Source organism: Equus caballus, chromosome 6 (genome assembly GCF_041296265.1).
Source record: "Equus caballus isolate H_3958 breed thoroughbred chromosome 6, TB-T2T, whole genome shotgun sequence".
Lineage (NCBI taxonomy): Eukaryota > Metazoa > Chordata > Mammalia > Perissodactyla > Equidae > Equus > Equus caballus.
The window spans coordinates 85,189,823-85,209,112 of record NC_091689.1 but is presented as its reverse complement, the minus strand read 5'-3'; the positions used below and the strand labels follow the sequence as shown (position 1 = coordinate 85,209,112).

The 19,290-nt window shown below is 34.2% G+C and overlaps 1 protein-coding gene across 1 annotated transcript; it reads right to left on the bottom strand.

The window, feature by feature from the left end:
- Positions 1 to 10,087: 10,087 nt before the first annotated feature.
- Positions 10,088 to 11,026, bottom strand: OR6C74 (olfactory receptor family 6 subfamily C member 74). The gene has a single exon (XM_001489259.2). It carries the CDS (start codon positions 11,024 to 11,026, stop codon positions 10,088 to 10,090), a length of 939 nt encoding a protein of 312 aa, XP_001489309.2.
- Between the last annotated feature and the right edge of the window lie 8,264 nt (positions 11,027 to 19,290).

Here is a 19,290-nt window from a genome sequence, read left to right as displayed (position 1 = left end):
AAAACAGGATTAATTTTTGTATTGATGTTGTACCCTGTACCCTTTCTAAACTCATTTACTAATTCTAGTAACATTTTTGTAGATTCGATTGGATTTTCTTCTTTGATGATCATCTTGTGTGTGTATAAAGACAGTTTTACGTCTTGTTTTCTGATCTGGATGCCTTTTATTTACTTTGTTAGACTTATTGGACAGGCCAGAACTTTCACTACAATGTTAAATAGAAGTGAGGAGAGTGAATATTCCTTTATTCCTTTATTTTTTCTGATCTGATGGGAAAAGCATTTAGTTTTTCACCTTAAATATACTATTAGCTGTAGGTTACTGTTAGATGCTCTTCATCAAGTTGAAGTGGTTGCCTTCTATACTTGGTTTCCTCAGTTTTTCTCAGCAATGGATGTTGGATTTTGTCAAATTACTCATGTATGGCAGTTGAATTATTTTTCATGGCTTATTACTACAAAGAATTATATCATTAGTTTTCTTTTAATGTTAGACCAACAATGCAATCCTGAAATAAACCCCACTTGGTCATGATGCATTATCACTTCAATGTAATATTAAATGCAATTATATTTATTAGAATTTCTGTAACTATATTCATAAGGTGTATTTGCTATAGTTGTATTTTCTTATAATGTCTTTCTCCACTTTTAGTATCATGGTAAAGCTGGCTTAACAATGAATTGAAAGGGTTCTCAACTCTTCAGTTTTTGGAAAGAATGTATGTGAAACTGGTATTTTTAAAAATTTTGGTAGAATTCACCAGCTCAGCCATCTGGGCTTAGGTTGTTTTTATGTTTTGTGGGTTGGTTTTTACCTACAAATCAATCAGGTAAACAGGTAAAGGGCTATTCAGGTTATATATTTCTCCTTGAGAGCTTTGGCAGTTTATATTTTACATGGATGTTTGTCCATTTCATATAAATTGTCTTTTTTTGGCACAAAGTTTTTCACTGTATCTCCTTCTTATTCCTTTATTATCTTATGATCTGCAGTGATGTCATCTTTCTAAATTTTCATATTAGTAATTTGGGCCTTCTCACTTTTCCCTAATGAGACACATTAATCTTATTTATTTTTCTCAAATAATTCACTTTTATTCATTTTTTTTGTCTTGTTTCCTGTCTCATAGAGTTCTGCTCTAATCATTCAGTGTGTATAGGATAGTCCTCGGCAATTTGTGCTGAAACAAGCGGACATTCATACATCATAAAATTAACTTTATTCTGAGACTCAAACTATATTAAAAATGAAATCAAAAAGGATCATAGACATAAATGTAAAATGTAAAACTATAAAATTTCTAGAAGGGCAAATAAAAGAAAATCTTTGTGGAGTTGGGTTAGGCAAACAAATCTAGATATGACATTAAAGAGACAACCTAATGAGTAAATGATAAACGAAACTATCAAAATTTTTAAAAACCTGCTTTTTGATAGACATTGTTATGAGAATAAAATGACAAATTACAAACTGGGATAAAATATTTGCAAAGCATATATCTGATGGAGGATTTGTATCTAAAATGTATTAAAAAAATCTCAAACTTCATTAATAAGAAAAGAAAAACCAAATGAAAAATGATCAAAAACTAGAACAGACGCTGCACTAAAAAAGACATGGCTATTAAATAAGCACATGAAAAGAGGCTCAACCTCACTAGTTATTAGGTTAATAAAAATTAAAATGGCAATGGAATATCATCCCTACATATTATAATGGCTAAAAGTTAAAAGATTGACCATACCAAGTGTTGGTGAGGCTGTGGAGGGAGTGGAACTCTCATACATTGCCAATGTGAGTGTAAAATGGTACAACCACTCCAGAAAATAGTTGCCAGTTTCTTAAAAAGATAAGCATGCACCTCCCATACAAGCCAGCCATTCTTCTTCTATATTTTTACTCACAATGTCCAAACACCTATCCAGAGAACATCTCATAAGTGAATGTTCATAGCAGCTCTATTTATAATAAAAAATGGAAATAACCTGATTTTTTAAAAGCTGGACATAAAAAAAATTCAGAAATTTAAAATGTAAACAAGTTCAAACAGTTGATCCAATTTGACAAGACAGAAGATATCTAACATTACACATAGGTCAACCTAAGCAGCCTCTAACTGTTCCATTTAAGCCAGTGATCTTTTCAATACTACTAAATTCTTTATTTTTCCTCATTTGAACTTGAGAGATAATTTAAATTTTAGCTGATCATTCCCAAATGAGCTGAGTTCTGTTTAAATGCTCTACATAGAACATAAGTATTACTTGAAATATATTTTCTATGTATATTTCATATATTATTGAAAAAGTTGTTGTAATGTCTAGACATGTATACCAGTGTCAATTTGCAATGTTTATTCAAAAGTTCTTAGCTCATGAAAAAGCTTTTTAAATATATGGAAGATATAGGGATTTACATATTTTCTCTGTGATTGAAATACTCTAATATATGCCGTCAATTATTTTGTCTCCTTTGTTCCTTTATCTCATTTCATTTAATGATTATTTTGGGGGTCTTTCAAATACATCAGACTTCTCAAAATTAGTTGTATTTAATCAGGAAGTATTGAATATTGCAACTACATAAAAATATAAAAGTATATGAGAGTTTAAAAGTCAGTGAATGTTACCTGACTTGTGGTTGCATAATTGCTTTCATTTATGATCTAGATAGCTATTCCAAGTTATAAATGACTTACCATGTCCAGGGTAGACTGATTTAACTTCCCCCCACTGAGAACATGGTAGAAACAAGAGTCAAAAATAAATGAAGACTATTCTTGCCAGTTTCTCAAAAAGAGACATGTATCTTTTGTAATACTATAAAATATTCAAGTATTTCAAGAAGAAATGTAATTTCAATGTTTTTACAGAGAAAGATTCAAAACAGATATGCAATCTGGAATTATATGCATCTGTTAATGTCTTCCAATTTCACTCACACTCTTTAAAATCACTGGACCCGGATATCACAGAGAATTTAATTAGAATCATCTTTATGACAGATAAGATTTATTTTGTGGGTTTTTTTCTTATATATTTAAATCAAGCAAAATATCTTCATAAAAATTCTAAGTGAAAAGGTGATGGTCTAAATGAAAAGATGTTTGGGAAATCGCTCATTTGAAAGGAACACAAACTTTGTAACAAAGAATTATTGTTTCCAATTGTACGCTAACAAAAGACACAGTTTTATCCTTTTCCTCACAGGAGACACAAAGCAATTAATTGAAAGAGAAAGAAGAAAGAAAAAAGAAGAAATGTCCTCTGGTGACTGGTGTCAGGACATACCAATTAAGCAAAAAGAGAGAGAGAGAGAGAGAAAAGAAAACAAAGAAATAAGGAGTTAAAAACTACTGTGAATTGTTTTAACTACAAAACTGAAAGAACATTCTCTCAAAAGAGAACTAGAAGTGATTTAAACTCTATACCTAATGCCAACAAGAATTTCAGATACTCCACTGCCCTGGGACAATATGACCAATTCTACTGGAAAGAGGGTTTTTCCCCAAAAGGAACCTGTCTCTTTTGTCCACTAGGCAATATGTTAGGATTCCAGTAACTTGATTGTGACCCATCCCCAAAATTGGAAACTTTCACGGCCCAGATTTGTTTACCAGTCAGGGACCCACACCACTTGTCCATCTGCTGGTTGTCATACTGAGGTGACTGCCTGTTGCTGTGATGCTGAAAGCTATGCCACTGATATCCCACTTCCAAAAAAATTGGCCATGAAAACCCTACGCATAGCAGTGGAGCATCGTCTGATATAGTGCCAGAAGATAAGAGGATGGCACTGAAAGCCCAGGCTGGGTTCCACTCTGCTGAACACAGGGTAGAGAGGAATCAGAATTGACTCAAGGGCACCAACAATAAAATACTTAAATGGCTCACTGTTTATTTTTATTTCAAAACAATATGAAACATAAAGAAAAAACATGGATCTTTTATTCCTGAACCATTTGACACTCCATCTGTTACTCAATATAGTAGTGTATGTTTATGACAAAAAAGAATATTCTACTAGATAAACACAATACAACGTTCATTACCAGGACATTAACATTGCTACATTATTAACATACAATTCTCCAATTCTATTCAAGTTTCACCAATTGTCCGAAAATTTTCCTTTGTAGAAAAAAGAATATAGTTTAGCATTATGTTTACTTTTCAAAATGTTTTAATCTCCTTTAATTCGGAATAGCTATCTAGTCTTTCCTTAACTTTCAAGATAGTGGACCAGAAATTATTTTCCAGTAATTATATATTGTGTCACTCGATTTTTGTCTGATATTTCTGCATGATTACATTAAATTTATTAACCTTTGGCAGGTACATCACAGACATGATGATGTTTTCTCATGGAATCCTACAGGCATCACACTATTTTATTTTTTCCCATTATAGGTGATGTTTTCTTTCATTTCTTGATTAATATGGCTATTTACAGGATTGTTCACCATAAAGCTACTCTTTTGTTTTTGAAATTAATAAGTATTTTGTACAGATACATTGAATACTACGTAAATATCTTAATCTTTGGAAAGCTTTCAATTTATAGGTTTGTTGCTTTATATCATTACAAATTTGTGGTTTCTAATTTTATTCATTATTATCATTATTTATTTTGATGCTCAGATGCCCCAGAGTTGGCCAGTGTAGGCCCCTTCAAGATTGTTCCCTTGTCCTTTTGAAATATCCCATCAATTTTTGAGAGTTTTTTTATTCCCTGGCACCACAAAGCGCTCCAGACTCAACTTGTACCTTTTCAACACCAACCTTGATGTAAACAATTTCTTCAAGGAGTCTGTTTTTTTCCCTATAGTGAAGAAAGTTATTTCAAAGCCAAGATCTGGGTGCTGACGTTACGTATGCTCATTGCTGTGCGGGGTCAACATTGTCAAGTCCTCACAGTGGCCAGATTTACACACACACGTAAAAACACACACACACTTATGCATACACATATACGCACATGCACAATATACATATACATTCTAATATGTACAGAGGGGTATATATACATATATATACACACATGCACATTCATATATTTATACTCATATACATATTTAACACACACAAACATACCTATATATTTATACTTATATGTTTTTCTATAATCTCTCTATATGTTAGATAACATGAGTTCACTCCATTACATCGATCTAGCACCACAGCAGTTATTCCACTGTATTTATGTGATGTGCAATTGGAAAAAAAATGTGGGTTAAAATGATGCCATTTCTTCCAGAGATGTTTATGTTTTGATTTTGCTGGGTACTGAAACTCTTAGGAATCCAGGACAATCTCAGTCCAAATGCACATATTGAGATGATTTGAAGCAGAATATACGGACCTGTGAGAGTCAGTTTACTAGAGTTTCTCAACTCAAAATCAGAGGTGTTCACCCAGTCTCCTCTGATGTGCCCTGTCTCTGTCTCCTTGGACCCAGGAATCAGTTAACAACACTGAGCTTTTCTTAGTGATGACACTTCTACATCAGCAATTCCCTCAGGGAAAAGGAGGCCCAAAGTCTAAATTGATTTTCCTGGATCTCGCTTCCCTGTATTCTGGACTGATAATTCTTCCTTATCTTGTTTTCTCTCCAATTAATGTCAAGCACATGATTTTCATATTTCCCATTCCTTCCAGCAGTTTTGTGTCTGAGGATTAATGTATATTTAAAGTTCTCTGAAGTTACTTTCTTCATTGTGATGTGAGTGACATTTTCCTAAAGAAAAGAGGTTGAAATGCGTCTTCAGAAATTTCATGTCCTGTAAAGTTAAGCCAGTTTTATGTAGGTCGTTTACCTATTCCCTATGGTTTTACAGCAGTGCTTTTATATATTGCAAATACTAATCATTTCTGTCTGTAAATATTGCCTCTCAATTTGTGGCTTATATTTTTCTCATTTTCTGATGTTTTTGAAAAACTAACTCTCATAGCTATTTCTCTGCATAAAATATCTTTCAACTCCAATTCTTAATGATTTTGCTGCATATACAAGTCTAACTATTATTCTCTCTCTCTTTTTTTTTTTTTTTAAGGAAGATTAACCCTGAGCTAACATCTGCTGCCAATCCTCCTCTTTTTGCTGAGGAAGACTGGCCCTGAGCTAACATCCGTGCCCATCTTCCTCTACTTTCTATGTGGGACGCCTACCACAGCATGGCTTGACAAGCAGTACCATGTCCTCACCTGGGATCCAAACCGGCAAACCCTGGGTGGCTGAAGCGGAACGTGCACACTTAACCCCTGCGCCACCCAGCCGGCTCCTCTCTCTGTATTTTTAAGAAATCATTAAACTATCTTCGTATCACAGCGTTGCTGTTGAATTACTATTCGCCCTTTGTTTCTAATCTATCTTTACTCTCTTATTGCTCTTAAAATGTTCTGTTTATCCTTGCAGTTTCCAGAATTCCATTATGATTTGCCTACTCATGGATTTCTTTTTATTTAAATTTGCCTAATATTTATTTAGTTTCCTAAAAATTCAAATTGGTGTCTTTCATCAGTTATGGAAAGTTAATAGCCATTATCTCACAATAAAAGTTTTCCCTGTTCTAGATATGTTCTGCTACTAGATATCCAATCCAACATACATTAGAACATCTCGTTATATATGCAGTGTTTTGTGAACTCTCCCATATTTATATATCTTACCTTTCTACATGGTATTCTAAATAACTTACTGAGAAGTATTTTCCTGTTGACATATTCAGCAAATATGTCAATTCGTTGTTTGACCTATATATAAATTTTTATTTCAATTATTTTTATTTTCGTTTCAATAAATTCTATTATTTCCAAAACTTTCTCTTCAATAGTCTCTTATCTCTACGTAAAATTGCCTTACTGTCTTTGATTTCTGTAAGCTATTATCCATTATTTGACAGAATTTATATGATTCTTGAAGCAATTTTTATGACTTCATTGTTTCAGGAGTTTGTTGTTTCTGCTTATGATTACTTGTGGTGAACTGCCATGCAAATATTATGCAATATTTTATTGTGAAGTCACATTTCTTCACTAATTTATTGATTCCTTTCTAGGCAGTGGCTTAAATGATGAGAATGTCAAAATGCGTAAGATGTGGGCTCTTTTTGAGGAACTTAGAGTCCACTGAAGGAAACATATATAGCCAATTACATGTGCTATGATAAGTACCATCGAAGGTTGACAACAAACACTATGAAAGTTCGAGTATGGAGTGACCAACACAGCCTTGCCCATGAGAGTCTTCCATAGGCGACCCCATGTGAATTAACTTTAACTGATAATTGATGTTTTATATGCTAGCAGAGAAGATTTAGGCATGGAATATGCCTTCTACATATGTGAGAGCATATAATTTTGCAGTACGCTTTGTTATACAGTGTTATTGAGGCTCAGGACTCCTAGTTGGAAGAGATAAGAAATGAAATGAAAGATCAGATTTTGAAAATACTAGAGGAGTTTCAACATCATTTTGTAAGCAATAGAAAGCCATCAAAAATTTCTTAGCAGGAATGTTCCATGATCAATTCACATTCTAGAAAGTATTTGAAAAGCAATGTGGACGATGAATTGGAGATCAGTGGCCGGAAGGGTATTGAAGAGACGATTGATTCCCCTTGAGTCTAGCTCATCTTAACACTCATTCAATATGTATTAGTGAAACATAAACTGCTAATAATTTTGTCACTTTTAAGTTCCAGAGGGAAAGAAAGTCAGAGTGCCAAAAATTGGTGCACAGAAAGGACTTCAATAGTGTTTTGCAAGTCTAACACAATTTGAAAATCGAAGGTCCATGTAATGCACCTTTATCTCTGCTATTAACAAAAGTCAACGTTTAGCTACAAACTCATGATTTATTTAAAATTAGGTGGAAAATTACTTCCACTAATCACGTCTCAACATACCTTAGGCCTGGGGTTTCTTTCCTTTTTCATTTTCCATTATCTGCTTACAGACAGCCTCGGAATGGAAGATAAAACAGCACCTATGCACTGTAAGTGGTTAAACCTAGTAAATGTATTTACGAATTTCACAAAGTCATATATAATTATTTTTGGAGATGAAGGAAATAGGGGGAAGTTTCAGTCTTTGATCTATATTAAATTGTTTATTAATTTACCTACATATCAGACTTTAACAACAGCTAAATAGTCTTTATATTCATATTTAAAGAATAAGCTTAATACATAAGCAAAATTCTATTTAGGAATATAAAATAAATATTCTACATTATTGCATTTGGCAACAACTTAAGACTTAGGCAAGGGTGTTCACAAGAAATTTGTCAGATGCCAACCATTTTGAGAATACTTTTCTTGGATGTAGTTGTCATCCATAAAGTAGAAAATTTTCTGCATATAATCTTAGGTTATAATGCCTTTCAGAAGTTGATCAGTAAAAGAAAGCCAAATAGAGAAGGTCAAAGGATACTTATTTTTATGTGTCAACTTCTGCTGTCAAATAAAATATTCCTAAAGTATTATAGTTTAATACAAACCACTTACACAAACATGATCCCTATTTGAAATGTATACTCGAATCTCTTGCAGTCATTCTCAATGCCCGATTTAATACTTATTTAGATATGTAGATTTATTCACAAATGTTCATAAAATTCACATGAAATTGTTAACCTGGTGTTCTAATAAAGTCATATTTCCTTCTAAATGGATTTGGACAATCCATGTAACAATTATCCCTAAGGTCACCATATAGATTGTCTCAAAACTAAGTGATAGATAAATATTCATCAAGAAAATTTAAATTAGTCTTCTTGGGAAAATTTTATCAGTAGGTCACATTGTAATATGATCCAAGTTAAAGGAAAAGAGTCAAAATATTTTGCTTTTCACATGATCAGTAATTATATCTAATTTTTAATGCTCAAATCACTTAATTTGAAAAATAAAGCATTCTCAGTGCTGGTCCCATGGTCTAGTGTTTAAGTTTGGTGTACTCCACTTTGGCTGCCCAGGTTCATGGGCTTGGATCCCAGGTGCAGACTTACACCATTTGTCAGCCATGTTGTGCTGGTGACCCTCATACAAAATAGAGGAAGACTGGCACAGATGTCAGCTCAGGATGAATTTCTCTCAGCAATAAATAAATAAATAAATAAGATCTAAATCTCATAAGGCCTTAATTTTTTCTATGTCATTCCTTAAACTCTTGGACTTTTCTATAAAGATCTTACTGTTTTTGCCTCCCAAATAACATATAGACAGAGGGATTTCCACTTTAGTTTGCTAACAAAGTATAAAAGATGCATGGCCATCAAGAAACCAGATTTTGTCATCAGTGAGTTGTGACTATTCTTTTTTGTCATCAGCAAGTGAATTAAGCTCAAAATATGTCTGAGGTTTTCATGCATACATGAGCATGATGATACCTGACTTAGATAGTTTTGAAGATGGGAGCTAATACATTTCACAAGTCCTGGCCATTGTAAGCAATCAATAAATGTCAGTGATAATTTCTACCTGATTACTGCAAGAGCAGTAATGCTTTAAATTCTCTGGAGTTCCTTTAATTTGTTTCTCAAAACACACTATAACTCTAAGCCTGGTTGAAAGTTGGAAACTATCAAGATGCATAATATAAGAAATACCAGTAAATTAATTTTCCCCAAGTTTCTATTTAGTACAGTAATAAATCGGACATCAAATTCTGCATCCCCCCAAAAAACCTGATTAGTTGATGAAATCTAGGTAGTGTATTTTTTGTATAAAATATACGCCAAATTGAATCTCTGAATTCCAGAGAAGTGGAAAGGAACATGGAGAAAATGAAATCCCACTTTGTCTCTCTCTGAGAGAATTTTGGAAGAAATTCTATAGAGGCACCAAATAAAACAGCAAATGAACTTGACAATAAACAAGAATTATCTTTTGTATGTGCTCTCAGCATGAGGGGAAAAACAACAGTGATGGTTAGACTTTGAAGGTTAGGCAAGCCCCAACAGAAATTATGTCACAAGATAGGTAATATTATTTGAATACAAACATTGAATAGCTCTGTGACATACTGCACCCTTCTTGTTTTATTTTACTCATAACCTCAGTTAATATCACTAAAGTGGTTCACTTCAGTGAGAAAAATTCTATTCTTTTGATCATATGTTTAAAAGCATCTTTCACTTGTTTGTTTCTCAGTGTATAAATGAAAGGATTCAACATGGGGGCAACAGAAGTACTGAGCAGAGCTACCCCTTTATTTAAAGACACTCTCCCCTTTGCAGACGGTTTCACATACATGAAGATGCAGCTGCCATAAGAAATGGACACAACAACCATGTGAGAAGAACATGTAGAAAAGGCTTTCTTCCTCTGTTGAGATGAAGGAATCTTCAGAATAGCCTTGATGATGTTTGTGTAGGAGAGAATCACTAACACCAGTGTAACCAGGAGCGTCAAAATGGCTGAGAGAAGCGCCATTAATTCTACTAAATCTGTGTCTGTGCAAGAGAGTTGCAATATAGGAAAAACATCACAGAAGAAATGATCTACAGTATTGACTGCACAGAAATCAAGCTGGAGACCCACAAGGAGTGGTGGAAAAATTATTATAAAACCAGCCAACCATGAAGCAAAGACCAACAAGCTGCAAAGTCTGCTATTCATGATGGTGGTGTAATGCAGGGGTTTGCAGATGGCCACATAGCGGTCATAGGACATGGCAGCCAGCAGAAAAAATTCGGTTGCACCCAAGAGAATAGTAAAAAACATCTGTGCGGCACAACTGTTGTAAGAAATAGTCTTATCACCTGTTGCCATACTGACAAGGAATTTGGGGATGCAGACAGTTGTGAATAAGATTTCTAAAAATGAGAAATTTCTGAGGAAGAAATACATGGGCATCTTTAGATGAGAATCCAGTAGGGTGAGGGCGATGATGGTTAGATTCTCAGTGACACTCAACATGTAGGTGAAAAAAAGGAGAAGAAATATGACCACCTGTAATTGTAGATCATCAGTCAGTCCAAGGAGAATAAAGGTTCTCACTGTCGTGTGGTTTCTCATAGCTGACTTCTACAAAATAAAATAAAATAAAGAATAGGGAAAAAATGAGAATTAAAGGGGAAAATGTTGCATGCAATACCAATTATCTTGAGATCCTCCATAAACACATTGTTACCCACAGCCAACCTCCTTTAATATTCTGCTAGACAGAAGTAACACCTATAAAAATTTACTCACATAAGTTTTACTCAAAATTTCATTAACTAAATAGAACTCTTCTTTTGTTTTCCTTTTTCAAGTGTCTTAAATCAGACATTTCAAATGGACTGATAGTGTCATATAGAACCGAAAGAAACAAAAAAATTTTCATAATTTAACTTTCGTCTTCTGTATTTGCAATTCTTCCCTGTCTATTTAGTTTATATTAAAATATTTTACACCATCTAGTGACCTATTCTTCTTCTTCTGTTTCTTTTCTTCTTTTTTTTTGCTTTTGTTAAAAGAATCATTTGTTTTTATGATGGAAATACAAAGTAGTGAAACTCTCTCATTGAGTCGTAGATGTTAGGCTACACAGGACCTCAAGAAATCTTTGAAAAGCCATTTGCTTTGAGGGAGATAAAGTTTCGCTATCCTCACTTTATAGAGGAATAAGGTTCATTGTTCTTTGCCAAACACCTCTTCCTCTGTGTTTCTCACTTTTTATGGTGGACTTTGTTATTCTCCAGGTCAGATTTTAGCTGAGGCCTCTCTGCCTTTTAAAATTAACATAAACTTCACCTAAACATTCTCTATCCCATATACAGTGGGAATCCAATACTTTCAGAAAACTTCTGGAAATTTCAAGCTTTAACCCTCGTAACCTCTTTTAGCTTTGCTTTCCCTGTTTTTCCAGAGACTTGAATTTACTTTCATCTCTCTCACCCTGCTTGTTCTCCTTTGTCTGATATATGCCCAAATAGACATAAAGCATATCCTAGTGCATGATGTTTACATCATTATGTAACATGCTTTACTGATTATCTCCAGTGACAGAGGAGAGTTCTAGAAAACAAGCTATTTAAAAAAATAAAATGTTAGCTTGACCTGCTCGCTAGTTCGTATTAGTGTCACTGCCCTGCGTGCTTCCCCCTGTCCCCATAGCAGCCTCTTCTCTTTTATTCACATCCAACCTGTCTTTGTGATTCAGCACGTAACGATTCAGAATTATGTTAACCTTTTCATTTCTTCTTGTTTTTCTGTCTTCTCCCTGACCATACCTATGCTCTCACATTTATCACCTCAGAAGTCTATCACCAATTTTTTTTTTTAAAGAATGACAATACTTTCCTGAGGAAGAATTATTGCGTCGTATGTTAAATTGCATTTTAATCTTATTACATTTCACATCTTCCAGTTCTGGTATCTAAAAAACTACAAATATTCCAATGGCTATAAATGATTACAATACACCTAAGTTTTTTTTCTTCCCTCTTTTACTTCATTTCTTTCTTACTTTTTTTTCTTTCCTTCCCCATTCTCTGCAAATGGATCATTCTTCTAAAAATATCTATATTCTGTCCACTTAAGTAAACTTCATACTCATGTTAGTCTATTTTAAAGGCGAAAAGCATAGGGAAACATCAATCAACAATGACACGTTCTATAGTGTGCCAGAGTATAAAGTCAGAAATAGAATCATACATGGGAACTCTCTAGCCTAACTTTAAATTACAAAATCCTAAAAAAAAAATTTAAAGAAAACTTACAAACTACTTGACAACATTATTTTTCTTCCTAATTCTACAAGAAAATACTTCCTGGATGAAATAAAATGGTCATTGTTTCCAATGATTCTTACCATCCCAGGGGCTTCTGTAACAGCTTTGGCAATTTATAGGTAAGAGATAAGATATTCCTTAGATATGAAAATTTGACAGTTTGTGAAATGTTTAAATTCTATTGAATTCGATATGATGCTTGGTAAACATAAAAGAAAATTTCCTAAGTTCAAGACAAAGCTGTTTTTCCAGTGAGATATTTCACAATATTCATAATAACTATGTGTACTAAATGTGTAAGCAATTATGATTATCTGGAGAAAACAACATATTCATTTAATAAAATGCATCTCTGAGATTCCGTTGGATACTATGAAGGATATATATTCAAATCTTGATTCCTACAAAATGAAAGATTCAAAGATTTCTCTTTCAGATAACTCAACTACTTCAGTATAAGTTTTGGTATGGTAAGCTTAATGTTTGTTTTGTAAAAAGCATCAGTTCTAACTTCGTGAAATATATTTCAATGGTTTACAAAGCAATCTTTCTTTTTTTTCCAGCTTCACCCAGTAAAACTAATACGATTAAAATAAAAACAATTTTTTTCCAAACCTTAATGTCTCTATTGGCAATTTCATTCCCAACTGTCTTCTTATGATGTGAGTCCCAGAACAGAGGCAATTTCTAGTGTTACATATCCATCATGTTTTTTTATACTGCCTTAACCCTTGGCATTGTCTTGGATTATCTTCCAAAATACATCTGCACAAGCATCACACATTTATGATGTGTAAGCTCAAATTTTATCATGACAAGAAAATTAATAGTTTCATTTCTTCTCATTAATTTTTTGAACAAGTAATTTTCTCCGATTTATGTTATATTTAAGTTAGAGTACATTTTCTGGAATATATACAAAATGAAAATAAATATATATTTTAAAAGATTAGAAAGGAGGGGTAAGAAAAGATTTCAGACTGGTTGTTTACTTTGAGATGTTTTTGGTCTATATGAAAAGCACAATTGCTTGTTTCTTAGTTTGTGAGATTACAAGGAGAATCAGACTTTTTGTACTCTGTGATATTTGTCTCAAGAGAATTAACTGATTAAAAATTTTTAAAAAGAAGAAAACATTTCCCTGGAGACTATTGTCCAAGGAAGTTAAAAATACATGGAAAATTATTTTAATAGTGGAGAAATTCTACAATCTGTAAATTTAAGTTTAAAAGCAAGACAAAAACTTCTTGAAGTAGCTATATATTGTAAACCATAAGGATTTTTAAGAAAACTTGGCCCACCTTCCATGTCCATGTCATATACATCAAACAAGAAAAATGAAACCAATCTCTGTTGACATATATGAATGAAAAGAAATGACATTTTTCAGGGACATTCCTATTATACTCACATAATTGTGAAGCAATCTATTACAAATTTTTCTTCCTTTACACAAATTACTCCAATGGCAACAACTGTAGGAATGCATATATTTAAAACACCTATATCAGAATTATACCAAGTCATATTATTTCTTTGTGCAACTTCAACAATTTCACACACCAGCTACCCCCATCACACAACTACAAAACATTAACAAAATTCACATTACCAAAGCATTAGAAGTCGGGCCTAGTTGTGTTAGATACTGTGAATATCATGTAACTTTAAAAAAGAAAATGTTTTTCAGTACTAAATTATAATTGTATTCTATTTTTCTCCTTTCACCATTTTCCCTGAATCAAAATTTACAAGCTTAGAAAAAATTAAAGTTACTACTTTAATGGGAAAAATAGGACAAATGTGGATTAAAGTATATCTAACAGAAAATATGATCTTTAAAATTTTAGACATATCGATTCTTTTCATCATTTTGAGTCCTATAGCAGACTACCAAAAAGACTTAAAAATGCAAACAACTTTTTTAAGAAGATATATACATAGCTTTATTCAGACAAAATCATCTCTGCTTCACTATTTAACTCTTTTGTCATCGTGCTGAACAGAGCACACTCATATTCCATTGCTCTCTGAATGGATCTCACTCTACCCCACAATCTATGATCATTTTTCCCTGTCTATTAATGGCAACCTCATAAATGGTTTGATTAGGTATTTTTATTTTGCGTATTTTTAAACTAGTGTAGTAAATTTTCCCATTACTACAATATACTTATGTATATTTTGGGTAGTTTTCTAAGCTTTACCCACAGTGTTGTATAAAATTAATCAACACTTTATCCTTTGGAGTATTTATGCTTTCTGTGCCTGAAGGAAAATATCTAATGATTATGAATAATTCTCAGGAAGATTTGAGATCCAAGAACTTCATTCCTAAAGGATCACAAATTTATGTGTTATACAAGTGTTCTCCTCAGATGTTAGTTAAAATTTTAACAAATTGCCTTTAACTACAACTCCAGATAATTCAGTGTATATTTCCCTAATATGTATATGCCCTCATGTTTTGAAATCTCAGATGCAAAGATAAGGATTTGGAAGCTGAAAAAAAGTGGCAATAAAAAGTGACAATATAAGATGAAGAACTTAGCTGATCATAGAAAACAATTTTACCTCCAGCTAAATGAACCTTTATTAATTCTTCAGACACACTTAATACTTCACGTCCTATGTGTCCTTCAGTTTCTATTCTGACAGCTATCTTTTCTCCAAATAGTCTTTGTGATATTGTCTAGTGGATCTTAAAGTGATCTTTCATAGTAAGTAAGCATTCTCTGCTTCAATATTAATAGAACACATGTATGCACATAGCTAGCCTTCCTTGGAACTTGTGGTGATTATGTGACTAAATTCTGTCCAAAGGATGCAAATGGAGATAATCTGCAGAATTTCCAGGATTATCCCTTGATAAAAGAGACTTACCTTCCTCTTCCTCTTTACCTCTCTCACTGTGTAATGCAGATGTGACAGCAAGTTATCAGGAGCCATGAGTGTGAACAATTAACTTATCAGTTTTCTAGAATCTTTCTCTATTGGCGTTTTCACATGGTATTTTTGTTTCTAGGTCCCTCAGATGACAGAGTGTGAAAATATATGTTTTTAACTAATTCACATCTATACACACAAGTATAAATATCTGTATATGTGCATCTGTATCTAGATTAAGCTAATCATGAGTGTGTACTAAGGTCTTCAACTTTAACCCATCACCACATGACTCATTCTAGCTTTCTTCTCTTGCTTACGTGTAACCTCTCCTACAGTGAAACATTGGCTCCCTCCATCTGCCAATCATTTACTCCCTTATTCGATTCCACTCTATATGTAGAGGGGGAGACAACTTTATCAACTAGAGTACAGGACTTCTGCACAGTTCCTTTAGACTGCCGTATTAATGATTCCACTCATTTCCAGCTACTTAGGTCAGCACCTTTTTCCCCTACTCCCTTCGCTGTGGCTGTTTCACGCATTTGTAATCTAGTTAAATTCTTCTGCATTTTATTTTAACACCCTGAAATTTATTGTTTTTATTTGCATATGTTAGAATTATTCTTTGTGTTGCAAGATTTTACTGGTTTTGACAACTAAAGAGTGTGATATATCTGTCTTTACAGCATCATATAGAATAGTTTTGCTACCCTAAAAAAGTCACCTGTGTTTCAACTATTCAGTTAAACTATCCTCCTTCTCCCAAAGTCCTGGAAACCACTGATTTGCTTACTTTCTCTTTGTTCATCTTCTAGAATATCATATAAGTGGAATCACACAGCATATAGCCTTTTAAGTCTGCCTTATTTCACTTAGCAATGTGTATTTAAAATTCATCTATGTCGAGTGACATCAGCATCATGGCATAGTGAGCTCCCAGTAAAGTCTCCCCCAAAAGACACAATGAAAAGGACATATATATTCCAACAGGATATCCACACAACACAAAAGACGTCTGAGAAACCCATGCAGCCACAAGTTGTAAGGTGGAAGAGCTGGAGCCCCACATCCCAAGGAAGTGGTTCAAAGTAAGAGAATGCTTCTCTTCCTCAAGGAAGGACAGCAACCCAGGGATTATGTGCAGCCACAAGGAAGAAAGCAGGAAGGGAGAAATGGCCCTCTGTGGGAGCACAATAGATCCCTGAAGTCCTTCATAGCCTGGGGAAAAGCCCTTCAGAGAGGGGACTAGCTACCATGGGGGTGTCTGCATCAAGCCAACACACCAGAAGATCAGATAGTGAGGGCAGAATGAGAAGCCCCCAGGATTGCACAGGAGAAGAAAGTCTCACTTCCCCACTCCTGGCACCCTAGCCCAGCACTGGGGAGCTATGCCACAAATTGTGGCATGCTCAGAATACACAGCTCTTGACCCCCACCTAGTGGTGAAAGGTGGAAGTGGCAATTAAATACTACCACAATGAGGAAGAACAAATCTACTTCATTGAGCACTATGAAAAATTATATTAAATCTCCAGACTGGAAAGAAAATGACAAGTACCCAGATATCACTCCTGAAGACATAGAAATCTATAACCTAAATGACAAAGAATTCAAAATAGCTATCATTAAAAAATACAACAAGTTAAAAGAGGATACAGATAGACAATTCAATGAGTTCAGGAGCTACTTCACCAAAGAGATTGAAAATGTAAAGAAGAACAAAGTAGAAATATTGGAGATTAAAAACACAATAGATGAGATACAGCAGAATATAGATTCCCTGAACAGTAGAGGTGATATCATCGCAGAACAAAGCAGCATGAGTGAAGATCTTCAGATGAGGAAGAGAAAGAACTAAGACTAAAAAGAAATGAAGAGAGTCTCTGAGAATTATCCAACTCAATTAGGAAATGCAACATAAGGATTATAGGTATTCCAGAGGGAGAAGAGAAGTAGAATGGAGCAGAAACATTGTTCAAAGAAATAATAGCAGAGAACTTCCCAAACCTGGGGAAAGAGATGGAAATTCACATGAAAGAGGCCACCAGATCTCCTAACTTTATCAATGAAAAAGACCTATTGCAACACATATAGTAGTGAAGCTGGCAAAAGTCAATGACAAAGAAAAATACTAAGGGCATCAAGGCAAAAGGAACTAACTTAGAAAGGAATGCCTATCAGGCTTTCTGTGGATTTCTCAGCAGAAACCTTACAGACTAGGAAAGAGTGGAACGAAATATTCAAATCTTTGAAAGACAAAAACTTTCAGCCAAGAATACTCTGTCCAGCGAAAATATCCTTCAGATCTGATGGAGAAATAAAATATTCCCGGATAAGCAAAAACTAAGGGAGTTCATTGCCACAAGACCACCCCTACAAGAAATCCTCAAGAAGGCCCTCATATGTGAAAAACAAGAAGAAAGGGGTTGCAAAGCCCTGAATAAAAGATAAATAGGTAGGGGCTGGGCCAGCGGCGCAGCTGTTAAGTGCACATGTTTGCTTCTGAGGTCGGGGTTCGCCAATTCAGATCCTGGGTGTGGACATGGAATTGCTTGGCAAGCCATGCTGTGGTAGGTGTCCCACAAATAAAGTGGAGGAAGGTGGGCACGGATGGTAGCTCAGGGCCAGTCTTCCTCAGCAAAGAGGAGGATTGGCAGCAGTTAGCTCAGGGCTAATCTTCCTCAAAAAAATAATTAATTAATTAATTAATTAATTAAAGATAAATAGGTAGACAAAATCTGAAAATTGGAGCTAACAAGCAGAACAGGTTAGCAAATACTCATGGAAAACATTAGAGATAAAAGGACAGAAAACATCAAAAATAAAGATAATCTTGTCATTTTAAGCACAAACTCATGACACAAGATGGAATAAGATGTGACAAAAAACAACCTGGGGGGGAAGGGGAATTGGCTTAGTCTGAAGAAATAAGAGGGCATCAGAAAATGGACTATCTCATATATCAGATTTTGAGTACAAACCTCACAGTAACCAACCACTAAACAAAAAAGTAGATCAGACTCACAAATCATAAGTAAGGAGAAAACTAAGAAATACAGCATGAAAAACTGCCTAAGTGAATTGGTACTCTGAAATACATGGGATGAGAAACAAAGGAAATGCAGGAGAGCCAGAAAACAAATGATATAATGCCAGCATTAAGCCATCATATATCAATAATCACTCTTAATGTAAATGAATTGAACTCTCCAATAAAAAGACACAGAGTGGTGAGATGGATTAAAGAACAAGATCCAACAGTATGCTGCCTCTAGAAAACACATCTCAGCACTAACGCCAAAACAGCCTCAGAGCGAAAGGTGGATGATGATACTACAAGCAAATGTCATACAAAAGAAAGCAGGTGTTGCAATACTTATAGCAGACAAAGTAAAATTCAAGATAAGACAGGTAGAGAGAGACAAAGAGGGCCAGCATATAATGATAACAAGGACACTCCATCAAGAAGACATAACAGTTATAAATATCTCTGAACCCAACACAGAAGCAACAAAGTACATAAAGCAACAATTAACACACCTAAAAGGAGATATTAACAACAACGCAATAATAGTTGGGGACCTCAACATGCCACATACATCAATGGATAGACCATCCAGACAAAAGGTCAACAAGGAAACAGTAGAACTAGACCAGATGGACTTAATAAATATA